The 12,182-nt window shown below is 35.0% G+C and overlaps 1 protein-coding gene across 12 annotated transcripts in view; it reads right to left on the bottom strand.

Annotated features, from left to right (window-relative positions):
- The window catches only part of PTPRK (protein tyrosine phosphatase receptor type K), a 554,712-nt gene that overhangs the window by 357,933 nt on the left and 184,597 nt on the right, over positions 1-12,182 (bottom strand). For all 12 annotated transcript variants that reach the window (XM_012435091.2, XM_012435093.2, XM_012435094.2 and 9 more), the window contains exon 3: positions 1,998-2,269. In XM_012435091.2, coding sequence (XP_012290514.1) covers positions 1,998-2,269 — 272 coding nt within the window. The remainder of the gene's footprint in view (positions 1-1,997; positions 2,270-12,182) is intronic.

The following is a 12,182-nucleotide window of genomic DNA, read 5'->3' as shown; positions in this document are numbered from 1 at the left end:
AAGCAGTTGAATTTCTCTTTAAATGTAGAGACATCAGCACATAAAACACCTACCAGAAAATTCTACCATGTTTTGCCTGCAAACCAGCACCTACCAAACACTTGACAGGTATTTGATATTGAAAGCTATCAAAATGTATGAGAGATTTAATGTTTTTCATGTTACTTTCCAACAGAAAAAAAAGCACATAAATGTAGTTTATGTTATGTTGGTTGTTTCTAACAACTAATATACAGGTACACCTAATAATCTAAATGACTGAATTAATAAAAACATCAAGTAATTTACTGAGCACTAAGCACATGAATAAAAAGTACTCTGTTGTTTGCCCTCATTAAGTTTTGCAGGTTAAGGAAAAAGACGTGAGAGCAAAATATCACTTAAGAAATTAGCTATGGCTCAAATGTTAATCTACAACAATGAGACACTTACCCACAGGTTCCATGTATTTATTTAGTCATCTTTTTTCTGACGAAACATCTCCAAAATGATCTCACTGGCCAGGCTAAAACTCACCCAGGCACTTTTTGCACTTCTTGCTTAAATACACCGTAAGCACATATAATGAAGGGGGTTTTGCCATGCAAAATGAGACTGAATACAGAACTATTCATCCAGTTCAAAGTACTGTAACTTAACAGTAGAATTAACACCGCACTAATCTGTGCCATAAGAAAATATTATCAACATCAATGATTCAAAGATAGCTCTTTAACAACTTAGAAAAAAAACTGTATGTATGTTATTTCTTAGTTATGAGGAAAAAGAAGTATATCATAGATTATTTCCTGCATTTATCATTTACTTTTATGTTGTTATTGTTGTTGTCTTAAGGTACAACTAACAGTCTGATTGCTTAAAGAACTATGTACACAGAAAACAAGTTGTGAACAGGGTTGAATACAGGCAATCTGACTTCAAAACCTACTTTTTTAATGAGTTTGCTAGGCGATTAATTTTTATTTGGGACTTGTTTTGCGGAGGCTGACTCTATAGATAATTTTATTCTGCTGAATCAGAGCTTCTTTCCAGTGCTATGTTAAAGCTCCTATGACAGATTCTCATGAAATCAGTATAAGGATAATGCATTGTGAGAGTGACCAGGAGATGACAGCCATCAACCCACTTTTGTCAACCCACTGATCTTGCCACAAGTGCTCTAGCATTAGTTTCACGTACTCCCATCCACCTACTTACCATATCATGTCATACATGCAGCCCTCCTGAGGCTGTGGGCCCTGAAAAAGCAGACGGCTCTCCCAGACTGAAGAGAAACATCTTTATGCTCCAGAATAATGGAATTAACTAGGACCTAATGAAAATCCATTGAAAACTCAATAGACACATAACCTTGAACTGAAAATCTTACCCGAGGAACCACGGCTACAACATAGGAGGCTTTTAATAAAATAGCAAAATCAACTCAAGACAAAGCAACTAAAGCTAAGCATTTCTTTTTCATTCTTCAAGAATAAAGACAACCCTAACTTAAAGAAATAATTTATTTTTAGAAGGCAGAAATAAAACTGTTAGTTTATATACTGCTCGCTGACCATCATAAAATATACTTTTCCATAAATGCATTCTCATTAGGCTTTAAAATAAGCTACAAAGAAACAAGTTCTTTAAAAGTTTAAATCTCAAGGTCTAACACAAAATTGACCTTTTAAAGAGATAAGTTTCCAGGGACTGAACTTCATAGTGAGAGTTCCTGAACAAACTCTCCAAACTAGTCAATGGGCCTTTTTTTGTTAGAGCATATAAACTCAGTCACAGAAACATAAAATCAACAGGGGTGAGAAAGAAAGAGGGGTAATCTCTCATTACCATGGGATGCATATTTATATCAATGTACGATACTTTCCCAACAATAGGGGTGGGGGAGGCGAGAGGGACAATCTCTCATTACCATGAGATGCATATTTATATCGATGTATTACTTATATACTGAGATCTGATGACATCAAAACATACACCAGAAAAGTACATATGATTACCTGATATTCATTGGGCCAAAAGGTGCTCACTGCTAGCTCAGCCCGAAGCCAGTCTCTACCGGTGAATCCAGTCACATTCCAAATTGGGTTGGCAAGAGGTCCTTTATTCACCCTAACTAATATGTTCAAAGTGCCAGGATTCAGCCCTTTTTGGCTATATAATAGGTAACTGAAATCAATGCAGTGAGTGTCGTTTTCCTTCATTGTAGGCAGCTGAAGTCTGGCTTTTTCTCCAGGGTCATGATCTGAAGAGTCCACTATCATATAGGAACCTGAAATGACATTACAAATAATAAAGCTAAAGAGATATACAACCAAAGGGAACATCTAACAATAAAAATATGCCAATCCATTCTGAACATTAAATTTAACTCAAAAAGACTGTTTTCCAAAATATAGCCATAGAAATACATCAATCACATAAGTAGATGAATTGAATTCTTACTAGAAAACAATGTTCAAAGTACACATTATTATTTAGTCTCCACAATAACCTGTTATTTATCATATTTTACTACTTAGGAAATTGAGGCACAACTGGTAATACTCAAAGCCAGGTTCAAATTTAGATCTCACTCTAAATCTCTGGTCTTACTGGACACAAGTATTTTAATATAAAAAATATATATAGACACAAAAATGATACCTCATTGGCCTGGTTTACATAGAGGGTACCTTTCTTTTTCACTATCCAGAATATTATTGCAGGGAGATGTGCTTAGAGTATAGACAACAGAATCATTTCTAATTTCATATTGCAAGATCATCATATATACAAGTCGTGATAATTTGTAACATACTAACTTTGAACCTTAGTCCATGGAATGAGGATACTTTGTAGTGTCAGTATGAGGGTTAAAGTTAAAAATGCCTAGAGGTGAGGATCAGGACATAGTAGATTTCCCCACTTGGAGTCTCACCCACTAAGCTGTCAGCTAATCACCACTGCTATTGGCCCTAATTATGTAATAGTCCCTATACTCTTATAGAGATACAAGAAAACCAGTTTAAAATCACCAATCTACTGCATTCCCTTTGACTTAACAAGTGTTCATTGATTATCTATCATGTGGAGGCATAGGACATAAAGATTCCCACTCTTATAGCTCACATACAGACTTTTCATTGCAGACAAAGGTCAAATAGTGACAAACTACAAAAATGATACTTGAACATCGGGCTGCTGCTTTTAGTCCCAGAAAACTCTCCAGTAAAACAACCAATTGTTCTCATGTCATTATGGATTTTAACAAAGACACATATCACAAAAATGCAAATATACCTATTTATTACACCGAAGACAGAACACAAGTTTTGTTGTAAAATACCTTTTCTCTTTGCTAGGGCGTAATTTTAACCAAAATATATCAGATGTAGTGTTACAGAACCCAGTATTATAAGAGTTACACTTGACTCTCTCTTCCTGACAACATGTAAAATTAATCAATCTTCTGTATTCCCTTCCCAAAATTTGTACACATGAAACATTAAACATTCAATTACTACTAGTCTAACTAGTTCAATTAACCCTCAACAACAGATACAAATCATGGCAGAGAGCATGGCGGCAACTGTTTGAGAAGTCAAATTTCAAATGTGACCAATTCCACTGAGTGGTAGGTACCCTCTGGTTCAGAGCTTTTAGGAAGATTTCTATAATACTTCAGTAAAATCAAATTACTGAATAAACAGATCATAGTGATAGTGGCTGATATTATTGTTCACTTCATTTTCCTACTTCCCATCTTCTCTTGTAAGCTAGGATTCTTTTTTTTTCCTGCATGTATTTGGGAGAAATTGTGTCTTTATTTTTAAACAGGATATCCTGGATCTCAACCCAATTTATAGAAGCAGGATGTTTCTATTCTTTATTATATTCACATTCTGAAGTCAATGGTTGATTTAGCAAGATGTCTTTCAGATTCACCACTGCATAGCAGACCAATTACTGCTTTTAATGAGGACCAGCCCTTGAGATCTAGGATAAGTTACTTAGTGTTTGTTATTGGGCCTCAGCATCTTCACAAACCTGTAGCATATTTCTCCACTACTGTAACAGTTTTTTCCCCCAATGGAATATTATGGCAGTAGTGCATTTAAATTATTTTTAGAGGTCTGCATCAATTATGGCTTCTGAATGTCAATTTTAAAGGAGTAGTCTCTAAATGATTTACTGGCCTTTTAATAGTCATTTTCTCCTGTTATATAATAAACTTTGGAGTAAAAATATGCCTTGTGTCACATTTTAATTATATAGCACAATATTTACTATAAAGACCATTTAGAAATTTTCAGTCAGTTGCACTCTTAAGCTACAATAATTATTTTTCTTATCAAGGAAACAGAATGGGCAAAGTATATTCATTTGTAGGCATTATCCATTTAATCATTAGGAAGACAAAAGTCACAAAATAAAAGCATGTCTATGCTATTTCAGCATTTCAAGCAAGTTAAATAATAAAGAAAAATAGTGTTGATAATTCATCTCTATAGGAAGTTTCTGCTAAATGGCCCTCTTTGCATGATGCCTTACTACTGCCATATCTCTGAGTGTTCTGGAATAATAATGCATTTATTGCACAGTTCCAGAAAGGAAGAAGCAAGCACTAGCACCAAAAAGCCATCTAAATCCTTTTGCCTACTGACTTGATATAATGGCAATTTATCCAGTAGGCACTATGGAGGGAGCTGCCTGTCTGACACAAGGTTCCCTTCCATCATCCCAAACACAGAAAATACTGTGCTATTCTTATCAACATCTAAAAATTACTTCTGTAGTCTCCCAGAAAAACTGTCGCCCAATTCTTACACTTGGGAAATAACACAATATGCACTTCCCTCAACCTTTATGTTATAATTTAAGCTTTTTTACAATTGTTCTGTTACCAGATAACTAATTCCTCAGATTTCTAACAAGAGTTTAGTTATCTCAAGGCTTAATGAAACATCTATGTTCACACACATACAATGTATTAGCTTTTAATTAATACAACTTCTTTAACATGGCCTTACAAATATTCCTTACAGTCTCTTGAGCAATAGAGTTCTCAAATACATCGTTCAAGACAGAGAAAACTATATATGCTTTTTGTTTGTTTTAAGTGCAACCTGCACGGAGAGCAATTTGACATCAAAAACCTTTAAGAGATATTCATGACTAAAACACCAAAAGCAATGGCAACAAAAGCCAAAATAGACAACTGGGATCTAATTAAACTAAAGAGCTTCGGCACAGCAAAAGAAACTATCATCAGAGTGAACAGGCAAACCACAGAATGGGAGAAAATTTTTGCAATCGATCCATCTGACAAAGGGCTAATATCCAGAATCTACAAGGAACTTAAACAAATTTACAAGAAAAAAAAAAAACCCATCAAAAAGTGGGCAAAGGATATGAACAGACACTTCTCAAAATAAGACATTTCTGTAGCCAACAAACATATGATAAAAAGCTCATCATCACTGGTCATTAGGGAAATGCAAATCAAAACCACAATGAGATACCATCTCATGCCAGTTAGGATGGCCATCATCAAAAAGTCAGGAAACAACAGATGCTGGAGAGGATGTGGAGAAATAGGAGCACTTTCACACTGTTGGTGGAAGTGTAGATTAGTTCAACCATTGCAGAAGACAGTGTGGCAATTACTCAAGGATATAGAACCAGAAATATCATTTGACCGAGCAATCCCATTACTGAGTATATACCCAAAGGATTATAAATCATTCTACTATAAAGACACATGCACACGTATCTTTATTGCAACACCACTATTGACAATGGCAAAGACATGAAACCAGTGCAAATGCCCATCAATGATAGAATGGATAAAGAAAATGTGGCACATATACACCATCAAATACTACGCCACCATAAAAAAGGATGAGTTCATGTCCTTTGCAGGGACATGGATGAAGCTGGAAACCATCATTCTCAGCAAACTAACACAGGAACAGAAAACCAAATACCGCATGTTCTCACTCATAAGTGGGAGTTGAAAAATGAGAACATATGGGCACAGGGAGGGGAACATCACACACCAGGGCCTGTCAGGGGGTGGGGGGCGGGGAGGGAAACATTAGGAGAAATACCTAATGCAGATGATGGGTTGATGGGTGTAACAAACCACTATGGCAGATGTATACCTGTGTAACAAATCTGCATGTTCGGCACATGTGTCCCAGAAGTTAAAATAAAGAGAGATTTATACCTTCTAATCTGGCAATTCCATGTCTACAAATGTATACTAGATAACTAATCAGGTATATATAAAAGATACAGCTTTAAAAGATTCCTAATTCATTACACTATTTAAAATGGAGAAAAATTAAGTATTCTCAATATTCAGTAATCAGTAATTTGTAAAATTATGGCACATCAATTTAATGAACAATAATGTAGTCATTAAGAATTGCATTATTTTAAAACATTTTGTGGAAGATATTCACAATACATTAACTAAAATATGAAGGTTATAAAATATTACACCCACTTATGAAAAATACAGATCTATGTTAAATACATCTGTGTAAATGTATGGGTATTCACAAATGCACACACATAAACTTGTACATATGACTTGAAAAATATACAGCAAAATCTTAACAGTATATTATATGGTGAGCTGTAATTGTCTTCTAGGTTTTTAAAAAAGTTTTTGCATATGTACAGTTTCTGAGAGTTCTATAATTAATAGGCACTAGATTTGCACATTTTTTATTAAAACAGAAACTAAATGAATACTATCTTACAAGAGGAACATCAAATGAATAATGATAAATACTTAGTAAATAAACACAGGTGGGTGTTTTTAGTCTTTTAAAAATAAATCCTATTTGTATCCTACAGATTAACAGCATCCTGGCATTCAAAAAACACACAATATAAAATTGAGCACTTCTTATTCCAACTCATTAAAAAAGAGAAAGGCAGAGAAGACTTAAAACAAATGACAGTTTTTACTAAAAAGAATGGCCAAGGAAAATAACATAATCCAATATTTAGATGAATATTTAATGTCATATGGATTTTATATATTAATGACTGTTTTATCTTTAAGCTACAGTTCTATGAATAATGTATTAACATGGGAAATTGCATTAATAGCAAAGAAAATAATTAATGATAAATAGATTTCCAAACTTTCTTCTAAAACTCCTTTATATATGTATGTGTTGGTATACTTTAGTACACTAACATAATATTTGTATTGTCAGTTCTTATTCAAAATCTATTGAATCTGCCCTATAAACTAAAAGAAAAATTTCAACTTCTCTGCTTAGTATTCACAACCTTCCATGATCTTATTCCAAAGTAACTTTGGCCATTTTACCTCCTACTTCTCTTCACAAACCACATTCTCCAATCTGACAGACCCCTCACTATTTTCTCCACACATCATGCCAGTTTTCTTTCCTCGAACTGTCTCACAGTTTCTGAATGTCTAATTCTGGCTCCCAATTATACACTGATTTTGTGCCAATTTTAAATGATTTATATAGATATTATTTATCACCCTCAAAAGGGTAATTATGTTCTCTTAGCACTTGACTTATTCAGAGTCCAATCAAAAGAGTGAAGCAACACGGTAAATTTAACAGTGAAAATGTAACATAAACAATTCCTACCTATAAGGGGGTAGAAACTTTAAAGCTGTGAGGAAAACCTTAAAGAATAATCAAAGTACCCAAGCAAATGTGGAGAGAGGAGGTTGCTGAGAATCAGATTTCCTTAAAGAAGGTGCAGTTGCAGCTCACAGGATGAAAAAGTCTGCTGGGTCACTCAGGCCAGAGCCAGTCCTGCTCTAGGAAAGCAGGGAAAACAGGACACATTCTCCCTGCAGCAGAATGGCATGAGGCCTGGGATATGTGTGTGCCACAGCAAGGTGGTCACCAGGCCAGGCTGGGGGCTACAAGCTCACTGAGGGACTAAGCGCAATACATGCACACAGCTCTGTCCACTAGGTGGTACTACCAAGAAAAAACAAACTTAGGATCACGATTCAACCAAAAATAGGCGCTCCTTCTTTCTTAAGTGTCCCTCCAGTGCCCTCTGCTGACAAAGCTTAACACAGTGCCAGCTGTAAAGCAGAATCACTTAAGGGTCAAGTGCTACTATCACAGAGCAGGTAATGAAGGGTAAATCTTAAGCTCTAGGGCAATAAATTGATAACTGGTACCCTATCTAACAAGCGCTTTGCATACAGTAGAAGTTTAATAAACACTTGTTACCTGATTAGTTAGATTACCAATTGAATGAGGAGACAAACACAGTAGTTAATAACATTAACAGTTGAGGGAATGCTAGCTCTAACTATATGTAAGATAAATTACCAGAAAATGTCAAAACAACAACAAAAAGAAAAACAAATAAAACTGGTTTATGCTGCTTCCAAACATAATGATTTAGTGAAAGAGTATAATGTTTGAGTACATACTTAATTATTTGTCAGAGCCACCTGGTATATATAAGAAATCTTCTATTAGAACAAAGATTCTCAAATGTTTTAGTCTCAGGACCCCTTCATACTTGTAAGTAGTATTGAAGATATTAAGCAGCTTTTGTTTCTGAGTTAAATCAATATTGACCATATTAGAAATTAAAATGGAAAAATTTTTAAAATAAGAATTAATTTAAGATTAGCAATGATCTCGTAATTTACTAACATATTTTCATGAAAAATAATCATTTCCCGCAACAAACAAAAAAAGATAGTAAGAAAATAGGCATTGTTTTACTTTTTGCAAATCTCTTTAGTGTCTGACTCAATAGAAGACAATTAGATTCTCATTTTTAATTCATCTTTCAATCTGTTGTGGTATCATACATTATGTAACCTCTGGGAAATTCTTTCACACATTTATGAGAAAATGAAAGACAAAAAAGGAAAACAATATCTCAGTGTTACTGATAAACAATTTTGACCTCAAGGATCACCCAAAAGAGTATGAGGGTCTACAGATGCTCATACTCTTTCACATGTAGAAAGGGTCACATGTAGAGAACCTTGTATTTTAATATACATAATTCGTTTCACCACCCTACTCTAATGAGAACATTATTAGTGCTTTTATTTATATTGAGTCTATTTCACTCATTCAGTCTCTTCAGAGGATAAAGATGTATTCTATAAAATCAGTTAGAAAACAAACCCTTCACAGGAGTGTTGGATGTCTGAAGAATGAATATGAAAAAAGCTGAAATTTTTTTACCCCAGTACAAAGGATTTATTAGTCAGGGTTCTCCAGAGAAAAGGAATATGTGTGTGTGTGTGTGTGTGTGTGTGTGTGTGTGTGTGTGTGTGTGTGTGTATGAAGAGATTTATTATAAGGAATAGGCTCATATGATTGTGGAAGCTGACAAGTCCAGACTCAGGAGAGCTGATGGTATAATTCCAATCTGAGCCCAAAGGCCTGAGAAACAGCAGAGCCAATGGTATAAATTCCAGTTCAAGTCCAAGTCTGAGTCCAATAACCAGAAGAGCCAATGGTGTAAGTTTCAATCCGAGTCCGAGTCCAATTCCAAAGGCAGGAAACTGATGTCCCAGCTTGTAGACAGTCAGACACAGGGAGTTCTTTCTCCTTATTCTACTGAATACTTCAAACGGTTGGACGAGGCCCACCCACATTGAAAAGGGCTATCTGCTTTACTCAGTGTACCATTTCAAATGTTAATCACATCCAGAAACACTCCCACCGCACCCCCATACATACACCCAGAAATAATGTTTAACCAAATATCCAGGAACCCTATTGCTGAGTCTAACTGACACCTAAAATTAACCGTCACAAAGTGCCTTCTTCCACTTTAGTCTCCCACTATCAGAGAATCAGATTGTTATGTACGAGCAGAAGAGTACAGAGGACTAAGTAATATTATATCCTCATAGGAAAAGTATTTTTATGTGTTCTTAAGACCATTTTGAACAGCTACCAAAGCACCAACGCACTGTGCAAAACAGTTAGCTCTTGGCATTGAGAGAGATTTTCCCAGTAGTAACAAAGAACATGCCAGAAACTGTTGGTGTGAAAAAACTAAAGACACTATACAATAATATTGCTTCATGCTCAGGCAGCTTAAGAAGCAATAATCAGGATCTGTAAGTAGAAAGAAGAGTGACAAGTGAAATCATGATTTGGGTCTCAGCCCATCTGAGATATTTTTTTCTTTGTTATAAAATTAATGTCTCTAAGTATTTCTGTTGCTATTACCTTTCTGCTGAAGGCAACACCATTACCCTCCTTTTCATATCTTCCATCTTTTCATTTCCTCTTCTCCTACCACCATATTTTTTTTTCATCTGATTAAGTGGCAACAAATATACCCAATTATTGAAACTAAGGACTCAGGAATCAAACTAGGAATCAGTCTGATTTTTCCCTTTTCTTCACTTCCCTCTTGTAACTAACTAGCAATTCTTACAGTTTTTAACTTCCAAGCTCTCTCCTCAATCCATTCACGTCTCTTCATATTCACTAGTTTTACCAAACTCCTATTACCTCTCAGGAGGACAAATAGAATGAAAGACTAGCAAGTTTTATGATTTCTACACTAGCAGCCCTACATTGTTTCTGAGAGGCAGCCAGGTTAATTTTTTAAAAAATATTTTCTCATCCTCACATTGCATTGAGAATAAAATCCCAACTCTTTAGCCCCACCCCTCACAGCTTCAATATGATCTGGTGCCTGCTTTCCTATCCAACATCACTATTTCCTACACCTCTCTTCCCTTACGTAAGATGTTCTAGATACAATGGGCTTTCTTCTGTCTTAATAAAAAAAAAAAAATCTAAGCTTATGCTTGTCTCAGTCTCCTTGCACTGGACTTTCCTCTGAAATGCTCTGTCCTCAGCTGGCTGATTTTCATCATTCGCCTGTGGGTGAAGCATTCCTAGCTCTGTTAAATAAAATAGTTCCTTCTAAGATTCTTTTTAATCTATCACTTTTTATTATATCCTTTATAGCGCTTGCCACTTACTGAATTTATTTGTTTACTTAACTGAAAAACTCCATGAAAAGTTGAGATTTCATGTATGTTGTGCATCCAAAAATCTACAACAAGGTCTGGAGTATTCAGTTTGAAGTTGGATGTTTTTATAAAAAAGTCGGACAACTTATCTATTTCTGTTTCCTGTTCTGCATTCCCATAGCACTTACATAATGCTCTTTTATGTACGAAATATACCATATCTGTCTATGCACCTCCCAAACCCTAGTGCAAGCTTTTTAAGATTAGAAACCTTTTTGGCCTCACCAGCCCCTAACAGAGGAACTTTGTAATCTATAAACTCTCAGCAAGCTCCACTGAAGGTAAGCAAAAGTTAATTTTTTTAAGTATTGTTTTTTTCTAAGATAGTCAAAGAGAAAAAAGGTAAAATTTGAAAGATATTAAGCGAAGTTTTCAACCTTAAGAATACCTCTAATAATATTTCATTAATTTGGTAAGACAGACATCAGTGCCATCACTTTTTGTACAGTCTATTTTTAATTCTTCAAGCTTTCACATTCTATTATTTCTTAATGCTTTTCTTCTAAGGAAGTCTATCCACTATATTATACAGTTTGTTTCTAAAAGATAGTATGAGGCACATATTACAAAATGTCAGAAAAAGTTAGAAAACATAAACTTGCCCCCAAAACTCTAAAACAAAAGAACTGAATTTGCATCTTTGCCAGAATTTCCTTCCAACAACTTTAGTCTCCCTAAAATGTCCCTCCCATTGCCTTGTAAAAATATAAACCCATTTCATTCAGTCTGAAGGACAAAATTTCTCTTACTCTCTGAGTAAGGGCTCTATATTTGTTCTAGGTACCCAGCTTATATTTGAAAATAGAAGAATGTATGCATTTCAGATAATAGCTTCTAAAAACCTTCAGGCAACACAAAAAAACTAAAATGAAAGTTTGAGTAGAAAGTAGCACATTTCTCCTTCTTGGGAAGCTGGTGTCCTCATGGAATTTACCTGCTACACATTAAGATTTAGAAACTTGGCCAAGCATTGTTCTGTAGTTTAATCCCCTTCCCCTACTACATCTTAGAGGGGAAGAAAGCAAGTACTCGGCCATTACTTTGTCAATCGTAATTTCCAGTTTCACCTTTATGACATATGTCATAAATTGTTAAAAGGATTACTGTCATATGTTTCCTTTTTAAAAGTGGCTGATTTTATAATAGGTTGTGGTTT

Source organism: Aotus nancymaae, unplaced genomic scaffold (assembly GCF_030222135.1).
Source record: "Aotus nancymaae isolate 86718 unplaced genomic scaffold, 86718_ANA_hifiasm-v0.15.2.pri h1tg000040l, whole genome shotgun sequence".
Taxonomy (NCBI): domain Eukaryota; kingdom Metazoa; phylum Chordata; class Mammalia; order Primates; family Aotidae; genus Aotus; species Aotus nancymaae.
Note: the sequence above shows the minus strand (reverse complement) of the source record. Positions and strands in the feature narration are given on the sequence as shown.